Source organism: Salminus brasiliensis, chromosome 19 (assembly GCF_030463535.1).
Source record: "Salminus brasiliensis chromosome 19, fSalBra1.hap2, whole genome shotgun sequence".
Classification (NCBI taxonomy): Eukaryota; Metazoa; Chordata; class Actinopteri; order Characiformes; family Bryconidae; genus Salminus; species Salminus brasiliensis.
In genome coordinates, this window is record NC_132896.1 from 17,068 (window position 1) to 39,057 (window position 21,990).

Consider the following 21,990-nt stretch of genomic DNA (forward strand, 5'->3'; position numbering starts at 1 on the left):
GGTGTCCTGCTCAATCTAGTGGCACACTCCTCACTCTGCTGCCTGCGCCTAACCCTAATTTTAACCTAACCCTAACCTTTACCTTAACCCTAGCCCCAGCCCCCAACCCTAATCATAACCTAAGCCCTAACCCTAAACCTAACCCTAACCTTAATCCTAATCTTAATCTAGTCCTAACCCTAACCCAAGCCTCTAACCCTAACCCTAAAAACCCAGCCCCTAACCCTAATCTTAACCTAACCCTAACCTTAACCTTAACCCTAGCCCCAGCCCCCAACCCTAATCATAACCTAAGCCCTAACCCTAACCCCTCACTCTGGTGCCTGCTTTTAACCCTAATCTTAACCTAAGCCTAACCTTTACCTTAACCCTAACCCCAGCCCCCAACCCTAATCATAACCTAAGCCCTAACCCTAAACCTAACCCTAACCCTAACCTTAATCCTAATCTTAATCTAGTCCTAACCCTAACCCAAGCCTCTAACCCTAACCCTAAACCCAGCCCCTAACCCTAATCTTAACCTAACCCTAACCCTAAAACCCTAACCCTAACCCTAAACCTAACCCTATTTAGTCTAGCAGTGTGTTCTTCACTCTGCCCTCCTCTCAACAGCTGACTCAATAATCACAGATTTACAAATCATATCAAATCTACTACACCTCAACCTCACACCTATTCCTCATTCTGCTCACATCACTCTAATCATAGGATTTTCAATACACCTCAACCTCACACCTGTTCACTCCCTGCTTTACTGTAGCATTGGGGAGAGGGAACAGGTGAGCAAACAAGGCCAAGTAGGTCTAGAGGGTGTCCTGCTCAGTCTAGTGGCACACTCCTCACTCTGCTGCCTGCTCCTAACCCTAATCTTAACCTAACCCTAACCTTTACCTTAACCCTAGCCCCAGCCCCCAACCCTAATCATAACCTAAGCCCTAACCCTAAACCTAACCCTAACCCAACCTTTACCCTAACCCTAACCCTAACCTTAACCTTAACCCTAGCCCCAGCCCCCAACCCTAACCCTAATCTTAACCTAACCCTAACCTTTACCTTAACCCTAACCCTAGCCCCCAACCCTAATCATAACCTAAGCCCTAACCCTAAACCTAACCCTAACCCTAACCTTAACCCTAGCCCCAGCCCCCAACCCTAAACCTAACTCTAACCCTAACCCTTAACTTCACACCTGTTCACTCCCTGCTTTACTGTAGCATTGGGGAGAGAGAACAGGTGAACAAACAAGGCCAAGTAGATCTAGAGGGTGTCCTGCTCAGTCTAGTGGCACACTCCTCACTCTGCTCGCCTCACTCTGCTCTCTTTAGGCCTACTACAGGACCAAAAGCCCGATAGCAATGCTTAACAAGCGCTGGCCCGTGCACTACCCTTGATCTTCCTACTCAACCATGCAGTCTGATGGATTGTAATGGGGGAAGTCATTGTACATAACAAAAACCTAACCCCTGCCAGAGCCTTCGGACCAAGCATGCTTTTTGAGTCTCAGTGGTCTTCTCATGTGACATTTTAGTCCAGTATTAGCACCAGTAATACTCCAATAAAACCAAATAAACCAATAGATCATTACCCTGACCCAAGCCCCTAACCCCAACAATTTCACACCTATTGAGTCCCCTTTTAACACTAATAGAAGAAGCAAAACAAAGCCTAAAACAAGTGCATTCCTCATTCTGCTCACATCACTCTAATCATAGGATTTCCAATACACCTCAACCTCACACCTGTTCACTCCCTGCTTAACTGTAGCATTGGGGAGAGGGAACAGGTGAGCAAACAAGGCCAAGTAGGTCTAGAGGGTGTCCTGCTCAATCTAGTGGCACACTCCTCACTCTGCTGCCTGCGCCTAACCCTAATTTTAACCTAACCCTAACCTTTACCTTAACCCTAGCCCCAGCCCCCAACCCTAATCATAACCTAAGCCCTAACCCTAAACCTAACCCTAACCTTAATCCTAATCTTAATCTAGTCCTAACCCTAACCCAAGCCTCTAACCCTAACCCTAAAAACCCAGCCCCTAACCCTAATCTTAACCTAACCCTAACCTTAACCTTAACCCTAGCCCCAGCCCCCAACCCTAATCATAACCTAAGCCCTAACCCTAACCCCTCACTCTGGTGCCTGCTTTTAACCCTAATCTTAACCTAAGCCTAACCTTTACCTTAACCCTAACCCCAGCCCCCAACCCTAATCATAACCTAAGCCCTAACCCTAAACCTAACCCTAACCCTAACCTTAATCCTAATCTTAATCTAGTCCTAACCCTAACCCAAGCCTCTAACCCTAACCCTAAACCCAGCCCCTAACCCTAATCTTAACCTAACCCTAACCCTAAAACCCTAACCCTAACCCTAAACCTAACCCTATTTAGTCTAGCAGTGTGTTCTTCACTCTGCCCTCCTCTCAACAGCTGACTCAATAATCACAGATTTACAAATCATATCAAATCTACTACACCTCAACCTCACACCTATTCCTCATTCTGCTCACATCACTCTAATCATAGGATTTTCAATACACCTCAACCTCACACCTGTTCACTCCCTGCTTTACTGTAGCATTGGGGAGAGGGAACAGGTGAGCAAACAAGGCCAAGTAGGTCTAGAGGGTGTCCTGCTCAGTCTAGTGGCACACTCCTCACTCTGCTGCCTGCTCCTAACCCTAATCTTAACCTAACCCTAACCTTTACCTTAACCCTAGCCCCAGCCCCCAACCCTAATCATAACCTAAGCCCTAACCCTAAACCTAACCCTAACCCAACCTTTACCCTAACCCTAACCCTAACCTTAACCTTAACCCTAGCCCCAGCCCCCAACCCTAACCCTAATCTTAACCTAACCCTAACCTTTACCTTAACCCTAACCCTAGCCCCCAACCCTAATCATAACCTAAGCCCTAACCCTAAACCTAACCCTAACCCTAACCCTAACCTTAACCCTAGCCCCAGCCCCCAACCCTAAACCTAACTCTAACCCTAACCCTTAACTTCACACCTGTTCACTCCCTGCTTTACTGTAGCATTGGGGAGAGAGAACAGGTGAACAAACAAGGCCAAGTAGATCTAGAGGGTGTCCTGCTCAGTCTAGTGGCACACTCCTCACTCTGCTCGCCTCACTCTGCTCTCTTTAGGCCTACTACAGGACCAAAAGCCCGATAGCAATGCTTAACAAGCGCTGGCCCGTGCACTACCCTTGATCTTCCTACTCAACCATGCAGTCTGATGGATTGTAATGGGGGAAGTCATTGTACATAACAAAAACCTAACCCCTGCCAGAGCCTTCGGACCAAGCATGCTTTTTGAGTCTCAGTGGTCTTCTCATGTGACATTTTAGTCCAGTATTAGCACCAGTAATACTCCAATAAAACCAAATAAACCAATAGATCATTACCCTGACCCAAGCCCCTAACCCCAACAATTTCACACCTATTAAGTCCCCTTTTAACACTAATAGAAGAAGCAAAACAAAGCCTAAAACAAGTGCATTCCTCATTCTGCTCACATCACTCTAATCATAGGATTTCCAATACACCTCAACCTCACACCTGTTCACTCCCTGCTTAACTGTAGCATTGGGGAGAGGGAACAGGTGAGCAAACAAGGCCAAGTAGGTCTAGAGGGTGTCCTGCTCAATCTAGTGGCACACTCCTCACTCTGCTGCCTGCGCCTAACCCTAATTTTAACCTAACCCTAACCTTTACCTTAACCCTAGCCCCAGCCCCCAACCCTAATCATAACCTAAGCCCTAACCCTAAACCTAACCCTAACCTTAATCCTAATCTTAATCTAGTCCTAACCCTAACCCAAGCCTCTAACCCTAACCCTAAAAACCCAGCCCCTAACCCTAATCTTAACCTAACCCTAACCTTAACCTTAACCCTAGCCCCAGCCCCCAACCCTAATCATAACCTAAGCCCTAACCCTAACCCAACCTTAACCCTAACCCTAACCCTAACCTTAACCTTAACCCTAGCCCCAGCCCCCAACCCTAACCCTAATCTTAACCTAACCCTAACCTTTACCTTAACCCTAACCCTAGCCCCCAACCCTAATCATAACCTAAGCCCTAACCCTAAACCTAACCCTAACCCTAACCCTAACCTTAACCCTAGCCCCAGCCCCCAACCCTAAACCTAACTCTAACCCTAACCCTTAACTTCACACCTGTTCACTCCCTGCTTTACTGTAGCATTGGGGAGAGAGAACAGGTGAACAAACAAGGCCAAGTAGATCTAGAGGGTGTCCTGCTCAGTCTAGTGGCACACTCCTCACTCTGCTCGCCTCACTCTGCTCTCTTTAGGCCTACTACAGGACCAAAAGCCCGATAGCAATGCTTAACAAGCGCTGGCCCGTGCACTACCCTTGATCTTCCTACTCAACCATGCAGTCTGATGGATTGTAATGGGGGAAGTCATTGTACATAACAAAAACCTAATCATAACCTAAGCCCTAACCCTAAACCCTAACCCTAACCCTAACCCTAACCCTAACCTAACCCCTAACCCTAAACCCTAACCCTAATCATAATCTAGTCCTAACCCTAAACCCTAACCCAACCCTAACCCTAACCCCAGCCCCCAACCCTAATCATAATCTAAGCCCTAACCCTAACCTAACCCTCAACCTCACACCTGTTCACTCCCTGCTTAACTGTAGCATTAGGGAGAGGGAACAGGTGAGCAAACAAGGCCAAGTAGGTCTAGAGGGTGTCCTGCTCAGTCTAGTGGCACACTCCTCACTCTGCTGCCTGTTCCTAACCCTAATCTTAACCTAGTCCTAATCCTAACCTTAATCATACTTTAGCCCTAACCCTAAAAAAATAGGTGAGCAAACAAGGCCAAGTAGGTCTAGAGGGTGTCCTGCTCAGTCTAGTGGCACACTCCTCACTCTGCTGCCTGTTCCTAACCCTAATCTTAACCTAGTCCTAATCCCAACCTTAATCATAATCTTAATCTAGTCCTAACCCTAAACCTAAACCCTAACCCTAACCTTAACCCTACCCCTAACCTTAACCCTACCCTGACCCTAACCCAACCCTAACCCTAACCCTAACCCCAGCGCCCAACCCTAATCATAATCTAAGACCTAACCCTAATCTAACCCTCAACCTCACACCTGTTCACTCCCTGCTTTACTGTAGCATTAGGGAGAGGGAACAGGTGAGCAAACAAGGCCAAGTAGGTCTAGAGGGTGTCCTGCTCAGTCTGGTGGCACACTCCTCACTCTGCTGCCTGTTCCTAACTCTAATCTTAACCTAGTCCTAATCCCAACCTTAATCATAATCTTAATCTAGTCCTAACCCTAACCCTAACCTAAACCTAAACCTAAACCCTAACCCCTAACCCCAGTCTTTAACTTAGCCCTAACCTGAATCCAGACCCTAATCCTAGCCTTAATTGAGCTATAGACACACACACAGACAGGCACAAACACCCCCCTTCTCTCTCCCTCTCCCACACACACACACACACACACACACACACACACACACACACACACACACCTCCTCCTGTTCACACAGACACGGACATGCACAGACACAACCCCCCTTCTGTGACCCGGGAAAACTCATCCAATAGGATCAGATCCCCAGCCTTGAAAAGCAGGCCCCAAATTTGGGCGTAAAGTCCACCCCTAGGGTATGAACAGACAGGGAGGACCCAAAGGGAGGAGAGAGGAGACCCTAATATCGAATATGCTAATTTCAGCCAGAATTCCCAGCAGGAGATGGAGAGGAAACTCACTCCAACCAACTTTAAAAGTTAATAACTCAAAAACTACAGCAGGTAGAAACATGGGGTTTTCTGCGTTGGAAAGAGCTGAAACCCCTCTATAATCCAAGCCACAAACATAAATACCCACCCTGATCCAGATTTAGGTTACCAAAATAGCCCTGGCCACTCCAGCACAGGGAAATCCAGACGGGGGGAGCACTGACGGTAGAAGCTTGGCGGCATCGCTCAAAGAGGTGAGGATGTTGTCTGCCATTAGTGTACAACCCCAGGGGGTCCAAAGCGGTAGAAGCTTGGTATCTTTCCGAAAGTATTCTAGCGTCTTGGGGAATACCCGGCTAGAATGGTAGGAAGGCTATCTGCCGGCTTGGATCTCCACCCAAGACTGTCTGGGGGGTGACGTATTGCACGGTACCTACCTTCCCAAGTCTTGGTATTAGCCACCTGGCAACGGGTGGTTGGGGCACGGATTCTGGACCCAGGGTCCTGGGAGGCAGTGATTTGTTTGCGGCTGGCCTTGGTCCCCTGGCCTCTGGTTTCCGATCTCTGGCTTCTGTCGGAGTAGGCCCCCACCAGCACTAAGCTGCCTGGGATACCTTGCGGTGTTAACGAACAGGCGGCTTGGGCACAGGATCTGGATGAACTGGGGGTCAGGGAGGCAGTGATCCGTTCGCGGCTGGCCCTGGCCCCTGGGGCTTCTGGAGACTCAGCCCTCACTTTCTCTCTTGGAGAAGGTGCCAGGGTAGGCCCCAAGATGAGACTCACTCACAGGCCCTGTCTGGATGACCTGGGGAACCTTGCGGTGCTAACAAAGGGTCATTTGGGCAGGGGGTAAGTATCCAGCCTCTCTGAGTCCACTTGGACAGCACGCAGGGAAGGTGGTCTGGGGCAAACAGACCTTAAATGGGTGCCCAGTCTTCTATCGGTGATTAGCACCAACAATGCAACAGTACATTTAACAATAGACCTTACCTAACAAGTTAGTTATACGTGACCTCACCTCAGCTTCATCTAAAATACCCTTTAGATCTAAAACCTAAAATAGGCTACGCGCCCTGAGCATCTATCAGATGCCATAATATTAAAACCTAATTGGACATGGGACACAAGCCTAGGAATGATCAACCTCAGGCTGGCCGCCTCAGATGAGGGTGTATAGTGTTTAAGGCCGAAACACCTGATGACTCTGAGGTACACTACTGATGATGTGTCCTAAAATTATTAAAAACTTACAAACATCACTAAATCAACAATTAAATCTCCTCACTCTATTCAAGAGAAATTTGGGGATTATACACCGTCTAATTTAAAATAAGTCCACACCTGTTCACTCCCTGCTTAACTGTAGCATTAGGGAGAGGGAATAGGTGAGCAAACAAGGCCAAGTAGGTCTAGAGGGTGTCCTGCTCAGTCTAGTGGCACACTCCTCACTCTGCTGCCTGCGCCTAACCCTAATCTTAACCTAACCCTAACCTTTACCTTAACCCTAACCCCAGCCCCCAACCCTAATCTTAACCTAACCCTAACCTTAACCTTAACCCTAGCCCCAGCCCCCAACCCTAATCATAACCTAAGCCCTAACCCTAACCCTAACCCCCCACTCTGCTGCCTGCTTTTAACCCTAATCTTAACCTAACCCTAACCTTTACCTTAACCCTAACCCCAGCCCCCAACCCTAATCATAACCTAAGCCCTAACCCTAAACCTAACCCTAACCCTAACCTTAATCCTAATCCTAATCTAGTCCTAACCCTAACCCAAGCCTCTAACCCTAACCCTAAACCCAGCCCCTAACCCTAATCTTAACCTAACTCTAACCCTAAAAAACCCTAACCCTAACCCTAAAACCCTAACCCTAACCCTAAACCTAACCCTATTTAGTCTAGCAGTGTGTTCTTCACTCTGCCCTCCTCTCAACAGCTGACTCAATAATCACAGATTTACAAATCATATCAAATCTACTACACCTCAACCTCACACCTATTCCTCATTCTGCTCACATCACTCTAATCATAGGATTTTCAATACACCTCAACCTCACACCTGTTCACTCCCTGCTTTACTGTAGCATTGGGGAGAGGGAACAGGTGAGCAAACAAGGCCAAGTAGGTCTAGAGGGTGTCCTGCTCAGTCTAGTGGCACACTCCTCACTCTGCTGCCTGCTCCTAACCCTAATCTTAACCTAACCCTAACCTTAACCCTAACCCCAGCCCCAGCCCCCAACCCTAATCATAACCTAAGCCCTAACCCTAAACCTAACCCTAACCCAACCCTAACCCTAACCCTAACCTTAACCTTAACCCTAGCCCCAGCCCCCAACCCTAAACCTAACTCTAACCCTAACCCTTAACTTCACACCTGTTCACTCCCTGCTTTACTGTAGCATTGGGGAGAGAGAACAGGTGAACAAACAAGGCCAAGTAGATCTAGAGGGTGTCCTGCTCAGTCTAGTGGCACACTCCTCACTCTGCTCGCCTCACTCTGCTCTCTTTAGGCCTACTACAGGACCAAAAGCCCGATAGCAATGCTTAACAAGCGCTGGCCCGTGCACTACCCTTGATCTTCCTACTCAACCATGCAGTCTGATGGATTGTAATGGGGGAAGTCATTGTACATAACAAAAACCTAACCCTAACCCTAACCCTAACCTAACCCTAACCCTAACCCTAACCCTAACCCTAACCTAACCCTAACCCTAACCCTAACCCCTAACCCTAACCCATGCAGTCTGATGGATTGTAATGGGGGAAGTCATTGTACATAACAAAAACCTAACCCTAACCCTAGGTAGAAAGCTAAACGTACGCCGGAGACTCATGGTAGCGAGCCCCGACACTGGATCGGTTCAGTCTTTTGGGTTTGCCGGCTGATCCTTCATGCACTCAAGTTACGTAAGTTCAGAGCACCTGACGAGCGCAGCCCTTTGTTTATCTAGAGTTTCCCCAGACACGGGGACGCTTTTTGTTAGCATCATAGTTCTAGCTCAGCCCCGGCAAGCTAGCCTAGCCCTTGTTTCTCGCCAGCCTCAGGTGTGCTCCTTTGTTTTGCCCACTTTCGGTTGCCACTGTGTGTATTCGGTTTTATCTTTTTCCCCTGTAACATTTGCTGTTTTATTGTGTTTAATAAACGCTCTCGCTTTGGTCCATCTCCTGCAAGTGTTCTCCCTCATTGTCAGACCATACGGATCATGACAGACACAACAACTTAAAGGCCCAAACTTTCCCAAAACCAAAACACTGGATGTCAAAGTATTCTTTAAAGAAACTGACACACATGCCCTTTTACATAAACACAGCTTCCACCCCAAGCACACCTTTCGAGGCATTATTAAATCCCAACTAATCCGTTTTGAAAGAATTTGCACAGTTAAAGAGGACTTTCAAAAAGCCACTCAAACCCTCTTTAGAGCAGTGCACACTCAGGGATACCCCAGATCGTTCCTGCGTTCGGTATACAAGGATTGGGAAAAACACGAACACCTACACAAACAATCTCAATGCTCTGAAAATCAAACCATCCCACTTGTAATGAGGTACTCAAGAGACTCATTAATATTAAAACCCTAACCCTAAATCAAGCCTCAGGTCTAGAGGGTTTCCTACTCAGTCTACTGGCACACTCCTCGCTCTGCTCGCCTCACTGCTCTCTTTAAGCCTACTACAGGACCAACAGCCCGATAGCAATCAGCTCCAAGCACACAGGAGCTATTCATTAGGGGACTGCTTACGACTCCTCATAAGCGCCTCTGTTTGGAGTGCTGTTTGTGGAGCCACTGTGATGTTACCTATAACTGACGTGCTTGTTTAGGTTTCTTGGTTCTGAGACTTTGCTTTGTTTGGGTTATGGATTTGCCTATGACATACATTTTTGCCTAAGCACTAAAAAAAGTCCCTACGCTGCACATGCAGCAATGACCCAAGCAGGTTTTCATTGCTGATAATGATGGAGACTCACAGCTTGTGCAAGATTAATGATATTTTCATCATTTTAATATGAATTCATGGAACATTTGAATTATTCTGTAATTATCTGTTATCAGATTAACTTAGGAAAACTGTTTATTTTATGCATTAAAAGTGTTACTGTGTGAGAAGAATTAAGAGTATAGAACAATTCAAGTCATAGTTTGCTTTGTAGAAAAACAACAGACAGTTTTACTCAACTTTTTCAGAACTTTAATAGAATAAAGAATTTCAGCAAATTTCACAGATCAGTTTTAGGTTCTTCATTCTTTGTGTGTGTGTATGTGTGTTTGTGCCTATGTCTATCTTCTTACAGCAGGTGGAAGTCGATTGCCACCCCTCCCAAGTGTGCACAAGACCAGACTAAACCAGAACAGCAGACAATTAAACCTAGCCCTAACCGAACAGAATGAACACATAGAGAAGTTGGAAGATCAGCCCAAAATGGTAAAACAGGGGGAAGTGAGCAGGTGAAGGACTGTGAGCAGCTGGAGGTCAGTGCTGTGTTTAGGGGTTGGGATATTAACCCACTCCTCTTCTCCAGGAAATGGCAGAAACAGACTAAATACAGGTTCTCCTCCTCCAGCTTAAAACCCTGAAGCCCCTTTGATCTTCCCACTAAATTTTAAGATAAGTGACATTTGTTTAGTATGTCGTCCGTCAGTCTGGTCAGAAATATCAACATAAGGAAACGGAGTGAAGAGAGACGGAACACTTTCTAAATTTACTCTGGAAAGTGCTTCCTGTGTAAAAGTCTGCGTCCTGTCTCTCCGCTGGAAGAGGAGAACACTGACCAGGCCTCAAAAACTCTTGGATTTCATTCAATATTGAATTATTCTGGTCCCCAATCAGGTACACCCATCAATTATGTAATAAATAATAAACCTCCAACACCTCTAATCGCAGAAAGAACATCTGAGGTGTCCGTCTGAAGGTACATCTGGATGTTTTAATAGTAAATGACCACAGGCACTGCAGCCTAGTCGAATGCTAGACCAAATTTCCAAACTTCTTCTCATAACTGAGTAGACCTCATTCAGAGAGAGGGGGGGGGGGTGAAACGGTGGTGAGAAACTCACCCACTCTGGTCTCATTACAGGGGAGGCGAATGGAATCAGGTGTCTGTGTTTTATATGGAATGATGATGATGATGATGATGATGATGGTAAAATAGTGGACAATCTCAACTAATCCAGTTTTCTTTAGGGACTACGTCCTGTTGCTGCACTACACCCTGCAGCATGTATCCCTCCACCATTTTAATGATCTGATTTTAAAAGCAGGTTCTAGAGCCGAACTCTTCTCAGAACTCTGGTAGAACAGAGCTTTTAGAGCTTCAGACGTCTGCTTCCGTTCACCACTGCTGTTTATGCACAGAAAAGTCAAAACTTTGTTTCTTGTCCACGAAACTGAGCCTGTTCACAGTATTTTGGCTGAATCATTGACTGGAACTTAATGTGAAACCATTTCTTAACAATCCACAACTCAGTTTTACATTTTATTCATGGTGAATTCAAACGATCCTAGATAGAATTGCATAAGAGTCTGAGTACATTATAGAACCCTGGTGTGAAACAGAGCTCCAAAGTCAAGAAAGCAAACAGGAAGATCCAGCAGAGCTGACTGTAAACACAAACCTGCTTAAAAAATAACTAAATAAACAATAATAACTCAATGACTCAGTGTCCTAGAAGAGGAGAAAGGCTAATATTTTTTGACATCACTGCAGTGTGTTTTGTGTGTGTGTGTGTGTGTGTGTGTGTGTGTGTGTGTGTGTGTGTGTAAAGTTCAATCCCAGTCACTGAGTCACTTCTAACAGAAAGCTGTAATTAAGTACAGGATTAATAGAACTGAACTGCATATAAAAATAACAAAAATACAAAACTGAAAACAAGAACCTGCTGCAGCACTTAGAACACTTTAAATATCGGCTGTGCAAATGCAGATTCCGTTTGGCCCAGCTCTGTAACAGTGAGGAGTTACCTTAACCTTAACCTTAACATTTTATCCTTAGAACCCAATGTTTAGTGGTGACAGTGTTAATATTTTGTAACTAGAACCTTAATGCAAACCCCAGTGCTCAGTCTGGATTGTGTGGAATGACTTTTGAGTCTAGAATGTCCCACCTGTCTCACTGCAAGAACGCTAACCAGCTAACCAGCAACTGAAGGTCTGAAGTCTGGACTTAGACCTGACTGTTCTCTCAACATTTCCTGTCATTTTAGCTTCATCTGAGTTAGAAAATGTTGTGTGGAAAGATTCCTGACTACAGGTGATAACGAGGGTTCCTTTCAGATGGTTCTACTTATAACCCACAGCAACATGACTCTTCAGGAACATCTTATAACGAAACGAAAACAAAAACCAGGAGTTCCATCTCCTACATCATCTACAGAGTATGTGTCCTGAACTAATACCTGAAAGACGAACCGTGACAGATTAATTAGAACCCTCTGATGATCAACTGGCGGAACAGAAAGAGTGACTGATTACTTCTTGTTAACGTTACGGCCACAGTGCCTGAATACAGGTGAATGAATTTGCCAGAAAATGGACAGAAAATCTGTAAATCAGTTTGAGAACACACCTAATGAGACTATGTTCTCCTGTAGGTCCTCCTGCCTTCCACCTTCTGTTAGACCTTTTTTCAGAGACACCAGCAAATCTTTCATTCTGAAAACAAGTCAAACAGCCTGATCTGCTACAGAACAACCAGCTTACACCTGAGCAGAGCAGAGAACCCGCTCTCTTAGTCTCGCTTAGGTTCTCAATCTGGTTCTCAGTCCAGCTCTCAGTCCAGTTCTGAGTGCAGTCCTCAGTCTGGTCCTGGTCCAAGTCCTGCTCCCAGTATGGCCCTCAATCTGATCCTCAGTCCAGTCCTGAACCCTGCTCTTAGTCTGGCCTTAATCTCGTCCTCAGTCTGGTTCTCAGTCATCAGATCAGCATTTCTAAAGACAGAAGTTTCAGTCCTGCAGGGGACGCCTGTGAGTTTGTGGAATGTCATAACAAAGAAAAAAAAAAAACACACACACACACACTGGCCAGATACTAATAGCTGTTGCTCTGTGTGTGTGAGACGGCTCGTGGGCGGAGCTGTGGACTGTGGGCAGAGTTGTTCTCCTTCTCTCCACTGGTCACTATATTATCCAGAACCTGCAGCTTCCCCTGTTCCTCTTTCATGAACAGATCCACCATCAGGATCTTCTCTTTGTGGATCTGGAGGCTAATGTCTTTTGGGATGTCAGGGATGAGCCAGTCCACAACATCACTCATCAGCATCACTACATTCTGCACAGAGAGAGAGAGATAGGGTAAGATAGGGTGAGACTATGTGTGTGTGGGGGTTGAGATTGTGTGCACATTTGTTTGTGTGTGTGTGTGTGTGTGTGTGTGTGTCACCTGAAAGACAATGACGAAGGCCAGTCTGGCAGCCAGAACCGCCCAGAACTCTTTGGACACTTCGTATGGTGTTGGAGACCACGGGGGTTCTCTGTAGTCTTTATATCTGCAGAACCACAAAATCCAACATCTTACTTAGAGCGCAGAACCCACTGACCGTATAATCAGTACAGAAAGAGCCAGTTCACCTGCACACATCCACATGGAAGCCCAGGTGGTCCGGCTCCACAGGGGCTGTTCCGTTCTGGAAGTGGCTGACATTAAAGTAGGACAGTGTGTGGTTCACAAAGCCGTGCATAGAACCGTCAGAACTGTACATGTACTGATACACCAGCCGAGGGACGAAGTCCGAGGTGAAGGAGATGACGAAGGCCTGTCAATCACAGATAATCACGATAACATTCAGCAGGTCTGCTTATAACACTTTAAATACCTTCCATCTATTACTGTAATAACACATTTATTACATCTGTTAACCCGCTAGTGCTCTTATCTCCAAATACTTCAGTACTGCAGACTGAAGCCTTTGGAATGACTCACAACACATCTGAACACTTCAGCTGTGTGTGTGTGTGTGTGTGTGTGTGTAGTTACACTGTTTGTAATTGGGATGATCAGATTACAGTATTAGCAATTAATACAAATGTTTAATTATAGTACAGTTTCAGCTCTTTAATTGAGTTAGATTAGGATACAGTACCATACTTTCACTATAGTACAGTTTCAGCTCTTTAATTGAGTTAGATTAGGGTACAGTACCATACTTTCACTATAGTACAGTTTCAGCTCTTTAATTGAGTTAGATTGGGATACAGTACCATACTTTCACTATAGTACAGTTTCAGCTCTTTAATTGAGTTAGATTGGGATACAGTACCATACTTTCACTATAGTACAGTTTCAGCTCTTTAATTGAGTTAGATTGAGAGACAGTACCATACTTTCACTATAGTACAGTTTCAGCTCATTAATTGAGTTAGATTGGGATACAGTACCATACTTTCACTATAGTACAGTTTCAGCTCTTTAATTGAGTTAGATTGGGATACAGTACCATACTTTCACTATAGTACAGTTTCAGCTCTTTAATTGAGTTAGACTGGGATACAGTACCATACTTTCACTATAGTACAGTTTCAGCTCTTTTAATTGAGTTAGATTGGGATACAGTACCATACTTTCACTATAGTACAGTTTCAGCTCTTTAATAGAGTTAGATTGGGGTACAGTACCATACTTTCACTATAGTACAGTTTCAGCTCTTTTAATTGAGTTAGATTGGGATACAGTACCATACTTTCACTATAGTACAGTTTCAGCTCTTTTAATTGAGTTAGATGGTTCCTGGGTTTTTATAGGACCCTTCCACTTCCACTGCAGTAAGTAAACCGGACCTGCAGATGCTCTTACTGACCAAGTATGGCCTTGTATGGAGTTGTGAGTAAAATCCAAAAACTTTTACAAACTACTGTCGTTCTGCTGTGTTCACCCTGAACTACATGTGTAAAAATGTTGTAAAAAAGTAATGTAAAAAAGTAAGTCTAGAGGTGCTGTGTTACTGAAATGATACAGATACAGGATACAAGAGCGTGTAGCTTAGACTAAGGACAGTTCAGTCCAAAAAAAAGCCCACCATTTAAGATGGAGCATTTAAGACCATCAATCGGTGCCACAGGGTGGATGCAACAATAAGTTGTTAATGTTCAACAGCCTACTTTGATATGACACTTGAGGGAGCAGCCACTTCCACTCCTCCAGCTTTCTAACAGTCTGCTGTAAAACACCCTTCAGCGAGGCTACCTCCCCGCACCTTCAACCCATGTGTACCCCACACTAGGCCCCCAGGTAGGTCAGGGGGTGTACCGCCATGTCCACACCACAAAGATTCCTCCAGTTTACCTTGCCTGACGATGCCGTTTCATAACAAAGATCATCCTGCAGTTGCTGGATATCCCTCTCATCCTTTACAATCACAGTAACATCAGCTGATACAGAGAAGGCCGAAATGCCACCCCATCCTGAAACTGCGACCCCTTTCACTGTAGAGCTAACCTGACAAGGGGCACCCCTGTCTAATGCCTTGCCGAACTGAGACAGGCCGACTCAATTCCCTTCCCAACTTAACCAGACAATAAACATTAGAATACAGCAGCTCAACATAACTGACCAACTGCTCCCCAAATCCGAAATTAGTCAAGGTCTCGAAAAGGTAGTCATGGTACACTCAAACACCTTCTCCTGATCCAAGGAAATCAGGCCAAAGTTTACATCAGTAAGGTTGGAAAGATCAATCAGATCAGTTATCTATAATCGAGCACCCTGGTATACAGTCCGATTGGCCAATTTGCACAATGGACAAAAGACGAGATGGTTCAGATCAGGCCAGAACTTTCGATTAGATTTTGTAATCACAGCACAGAAGAGCTACTGGACGCCAGTTTCTAATGTCACACAGATCTCCCTTTTTTGGGAGAAGGGACAGAACCGCCCTCCAGCAACTCGGAGGCAGTTCTACCTGCACAATGCATTCACATACTGCCAAATCAAATGAGGACATTTGTCTTAAATAACAAATGTCAAAATAACAGATTGTCTTAATGACATAGAGAACTGGGTGACAACTTTCTTTTGCTGAATCCAGACTTATTGATCCAAATATGGATAAATCCAAAAATGCAAATATTGCTGTATTTAGACAGGTTCTCAGTCAGACCCAGCAGAACTATAAAACACATAGGAGTTGTTTTTGACCAACTAGTTCAGACTGCAGCCGCTAGAGAATTCACTAGGGCTCAAACATCTGACCATACTAGTCCCATTCCCTTGTCCCTGCACAGGTTACCAGTTAAATTCCACACTGATTATAAAATGCTCCTTCTGACGGATAAGACACTAAACGGTTTGGCCCCACGGTATCTTGTAGAACTTCTTAAACCCGACAGTCCATCGCATACACTTTGTGCCACACACACACACACACACACACACACACACACACACAAACACAAACAGACACAGGGAGACAGACTCAGGAGAGACACACACTCAGCCTTCCACTCGAGATCTACACAGGCACACAGACACACACACCACCAGAGCCAAAAGATCCAGCAGTGGGGCAACTGGATCAGTGTGCCTATATAGCCTACTGCCCAGGTGTAGGGAATTGGGCTCAATTACTGGCTGGGGTGACTCGGGGCCCCCCCCTGGTGGCAGGAGGTGGCCTTGCCCTAGAGCCACCCCTTACAGGAACAAAATATTTGGGGCCATAAATAAAAGAACCAATGTCAAAACCACCTACAAATCTGATCCCCCAGTCACCCAGAAAACCCAAAAAAGGGGGCCCAGACGTGCACACTGAAAGAAAACATGAAACAAAGTCTCTGAGACCTGACAAAAAGAGCAGCAATCACTGACTAACAGATCAATCTGTGCCAAGTGCCTGTTCGTAGATAAAATGTACTGGCTGTACAGTGCTGTCCACTCCAGAAAAAGCTCGCCAGTGCCCGCTGGATATCAGTGCTCTAGGTGGTTCAAGCACAGTGAACGATGCCACAAAGCAGATGCAACAAGGTTGTTGGCGCCCTAAACTCTACGCTTATATGACAACTGGGGTATTAACCAAGACCATTTGGCCAAAATGGCACAGACTTTCTCCATTATACCCTCCCATCAGTGCCCAACCAGACCCCTAAAAACTTCAAACCATATAAGTTCTACTTAATGCCACCTGGAAAAGGTGGTAAGGAGTTGTCCCTACAACCTGAACCACCGCAAAGTGTCTCTGTTTTACTCCAATTTAGTTTAGCAGAGGTAGCCATTTCATAAACTTGTAGTGAATTTGTCAATGATGAAACATCTAGTCCATGACATATGACAACTGTTACATCAACATATGCAGACACTTTAATCAGAGCATCCCCACCTGCAAACCAGACAGCTTTTTAAGCTGGTGCACAGCTTCAGAAACCTCCTCAAAAGTCTATTCAGCGTCTACTTCCAGTTTGCCTTCAGCATCCAGTCAAGGTAAGTCCTCAAACAGGGTCTCTGAACACTGCTAATCTGAAGTACTTGCTGTATAGGGTTAGGGTTAGCCAGTTAGCCAGGGTTAGCCAGTTTCCGGACTTTTTAAGATTAATAAAGTAAGTTGTAGGAGCATCCATAGCCTGTACAGACAAGAACCTATACCTGACCAGTGCTCCCTTAGCCTTCTCATTTAAAATATCCCCAACTCCTGCAACTTCACAGTGAGCTCCGCCCGTAAGCCATCATTAAGTTGTATATTCACATGATGTCCTTTTCTAAAATATTCACAACATTTTTTATTCGGGATGTAGAATACGATGTAAAATCCTGACAGAAGACTCTGATATGATCCTTCCCTTCTTCCCACCATTGCATAAGAGATGGATGATAATCCTTTTTCCTAGCCCACTCAGCCCAAACAGTCCAAAACTCTCACAAAATAATTTCTCCTGAACAGAACTGTCCAATTGTCTGTCCAAATCTGTCCAATTGTGCTGAAAAAATTCCTCTACCATCCACTTTCACCCAAGAGTACTGTTGATCCGAGGGATGCTTTTCTCTCCATGCATCCAGCAGGTCACCTCCTAAAACAACAATATCCTCTGGCGAGAGAGACTGCAGCAACTCCCCCAGTTTACACACAGTAAACAGCTCCCCTCTCTCCGAGACGCTATTTGGGGAAAACACATTAATACAATTAAAAACATGATCATGAACTATATCTTCTAAACATGAGTAAGCGACATGCTACTACTTCATTAGCGTCATGCTACTACTTCATTAACTACTTCATTAGGGGTAAGAAATCAGAACTGCAACTCCTGCGATACCATTCGTCCCATGACTTTAAAAACCCTGTCCTTTCCACCATGAACCCCAATCAGAAACAGATTTATCATCTCTGTGTGTATCTTGTAAAAAAACAATCACTTTCTTAAGGTTAAAAAATCTATAAAAAGAGCCTGTTTACCTCTGTCTCTAAAGCGTTAAAAACTTTAACCCAGCTGAACTGAAACTGAATGTAAAAGGCTGTCTATTAAATTTAACCCTACACCTAAACCTAACCCTAGCCCTAGCCCTAACAAATGTCAGGTGAGTGTCTATGAGGAATCTATAATGGACAAGTGAAGTGATAAACTACTATCTAAACTCTACATTATATAACATCTGTAGTTTCCAGTGTTAGCACCAAGGTTCTACAACAGCAGGTTTGAAAATGTTTGCCCATTTAATTATTTAATATTAACAAGGGTTTGTAATGAAAACACTAGATTTTATGAAAGAAACTCAAAGTATACTTACATTCACTATAACTGCTATTTTCGCAACACCTCGCAGGATGTTGTACCAGATTCCTGAAAATGGAAAAGGAGGTTGAAGATGGTCAGAACTGTCAGATTTAAGAAAAACAAGCACAACAAAAAGTGCAGGTGCCGTCAGAGATGATCGTCTGTACAGGAGCTGCTTGGGATCTACCACTAGGTGGCACACTACCAGGAGAAGACTAAAGTTCTACAGAACTGGCATTAAATAAAGGTGGATAATTTCAGAACGTGATCTGGATAAAGAAATGGTCAGAGATGAGAGAAGATACACACACACTGAACACACACCAATGTCTTTGGCCCGAGCTGCGTCCGGCCTCCTAAGCTCGGCTACAAACTTCTTGGCATCCAGTCGGATCTCGATAATGTTGTTAAGGAGGGCGAACAGGGGCGCCAGCGGGAACGAGGCCACAAACAGCGTCACAAAGCCAAACTGGATAACTGCAGTTACACACACACATTACACACACTTCAGACCAATGGCTGTTCAAGATATATAATATCATTTATTAATATTATTATTATAATCATGTTGGTGTAGCGTTGTGAGTTACAGTTACAGTTCCCAAGGTAAACCCCCATTCCGCCACATACTCAAAGGCCCGCCCCCATTCCCACAATATATTTTAAGTCCCGCCCCATGTGCCATGGCTACCTGATCCACTGCTAAACATGTTTACAGCTTTTACAGACTCACACAGTATGACCTTTAACACACACAGTTTATGGACAGACTGACGTGTTTGGGGGGTGGAGTCCGGCTGATGTTTCAGGTCCAGCTAAGTGAAACTGGAGAGGGTCTGGACAGTGATTTCCACTGACTCTCAAACCCGGAGAGGCAGCAGAGTTCAGTCAGAGAGAGAGAGAGAAATGTGGGCCTCACTGTTAGCGCTGTTAGGGTTAGGGTTGGGTTAGCTCGCAGGTCGACTCTAAAATGACAGGTGCTGAAAAAGAGGGGCAGTCAGAGAAACTGAACTCTGTCACAGAGAAACGCCGGTTCTTTAATCAAGCATCTAAAACCAGGCCTGCAGTCCAGCTGTGAGGAAGGGGAGCACACTGCACATCTGTACTTCCATGTTCGGACCATGTTTAGCCTGATCAAATCACAGAAACAGACGGAACTGCTGACTGTGGCAGACCACTGTAAACTGACTGAAAATAACTACACTATGTGAACAAAAGTATCGGGACACCTGCTCATTTATCTGTCTTCTGAAATGAAAGCAGTATAAAAGTCCAGAGAAACCGAGGCTATAATTGCAGCAGTGAGCCAGCAGAGTTCACCATCAACATAAACACTTTCCTTGGTCGTCAACTTCACAAATGAAAGTCAACTGAGAGAAGAGGACCTGAAGGAGAACTTCACTCCAGGTATGATCTCAGCTTCTGCAGGCATCTGAGATCAGGAGTAAAGTCAGGCTGATAGTGAACACACACCTTTAGAAATAAAGGGGCTTCAAATGGTTCTTTGAGTGATGCCATAAAAGAGCCACTTTTGGTTCAATACAGAACCATCTGTTTGCATTAGAGACGTGCCGTGTGAATGACCTTGACACTGGTAAAGGTTCTGTTCATCCTTGCGCATCTCTATTGCAAACATTAAGAACTGCAGAGACAACTAATTCAACCGAAACCAGTAAACCCCTCCACACCCTCCTCAGAGCCAGGCAGGAGAGAGGTGCTGGGTGTGTTTGGGTAGAGATGGAAGGGGCGTAAGTTTCCAGCTTTGTTAAATATTTCAGAAGCTGATGGTGTTAATCTGATGTCACAGCAGACTGACACCGGGGTTCAGAACCACAACTTCAACACCACCAGAACAATCCAGCTCTATCTCTTTACACCACTGCACAAATAAAACAGTATAAACCCACACTAATCTCATCTTTATCGTCTGTAAAACTGGAAGTCTGAGCTGAGTCCTGTTCCATAATCGGCATGCTCCTCTCTGACGAACTCGAGCGCCTCTCCTTAAAGCGCCACCGTCATGGGTTTTCTCTTAGCAGAGGTTACAGCTAATGAAGCTCTGAGCGGCTGCAGGGATGTTGTTTCTGAGTGGATGTCTGATTCAAAAGATCTGGCCAACAGGAACAGACTGTGCTCGGACTGACCTCCAGCTCAGAACTTTCCATAGTTCCAGCTCCGGGACTTCCTGTTTACACGCCCGTCTCAGTCCAAGCACAGTGGTTCTTTACCTGCTCTCCCGGTACCCCAGAGCTCCTTCCACACGCTAACAAACCAACCCAGTGTTCTGGAAAACCCAGCGATTCAGTGATTTCAGCAAAATCAGTCTTTTTTAGTGTTTTTACACACACACACACACACACACACACACACACACACACACACACACCCCTTTAGTCCTTCAGGTATAACTGAATTAATGGTTTATACACATTGGGTGGGTGATGAACACACACTGGGTGGGTGATGAACACACACTCACTCATCTCCATGTACTCAGGGGTGAGGCCAGCGAACGGTTCCAGGAAGTAGTCGGTCTCGTAGCGCTGCAGCTTCTTCTCGCGCTCTTCCTCCTGAAACGCACTTCGCTTCGACTTAATGTAGCGAATCAGCTTCTTCAGTTTACTGCACAACACACACACACACCCCATTACATCAACACACACACAAACAACCATTACATCAACACACACACACACACACCATTACATCAACACTCACACAAACAACCATTCCACACAAACAACCATTACATTAACACACACCATTACACCAACACACACACACACCATTACATCAACACACACAAACAACATTACACACAAACAACCATTACATCAACACACACACACACCATTACATCAACACACACACAAACAACATTACACACAAACAACCATTACATCAACACACACACACACACCATTACATCAACACTCACACAAACAACCATTACACACAAACAACCATTACAACAACACACACCATTACATCAACACACACACAAACAACCATTACACACAAACAACCATTACACCAACACACACCATTACATCAACATACACACAAACAACCATTACATCAACACACACACACACATTACATCAACACACACACAAAGAACCATTACACAACACACACCATTACATCAACACACACACAAAGAACCATTACACACAAACAACCATTACATCAACACACACACAAACAACATCAACACACACACAAACAACCATTACACACACACACACACACCATCACATCAACACACACACACAAACAACCATTACATCAACACACACACAAACAACCATTACACCAGCACACACACAAACAACCACTACACCAACACACACACCATTACATAAACACACACAAACAACCATTACACCAACACACACACAAACAACCATTACACCAACACACACACATCATTACATCAACACACACACACACCATTACATCAACACACACACACACCATTACATCAACACACACACAAACAACCATTACATCAACACACACACAAACAACCATTACACAAAAACAACCATTACATCAACACACACAAA

The 21,990-nt window shown here is 44.9% G+C and overlaps 1 protein-coding gene across 3 annotated transcripts in view; it reads right to left on the reverse strand.

Annotated features, from left to right (window-relative positions):
* Positions 1–9,897: 9,897 nt before the first annotated feature.
* The window catches only part of ano1b (anoctamin 1, calcium activated chloride channel b), a 64,684-nt gene continuing 52,591 nt past the window's right edge, over positions 9,898–21,990 (reverse strand). The window contains exons 20-25 of one of the 3 annotated variants that reach the window (XM_072664077.1): positions 20,901–21,043; positions 18,746–18,898; positions 18,435–18,487; positions 13,295–13,479; positions 13,107–13,212; positions 9,898–12,995 (exon numbers count right to left, since the gene is read on the reverse strand). In XM_072664077.1, coding sequence (XP_072520178.1) covers positions 12,756–12,995; positions 13,107–13,212; positions 13,295–13,479; positions 18,435–18,487; positions 18,746–18,898; positions 20,901–21,043 — 880 coding nt within the window. In that variant the 3' untranslated portion in view covers positions 9,898–12,755. Of the gene's footprint in view, positions 12,996–13,106; positions 13,213–13,294; positions 17,803–18,434; positions 18,488–18,745; positions 18,899–20,900; positions 21,044–21,990 lie in introns of those variants that run through there. The other 2 variants (XR_011977927.1, XM_072664078.1) reach the window with 2 other exon arrangements.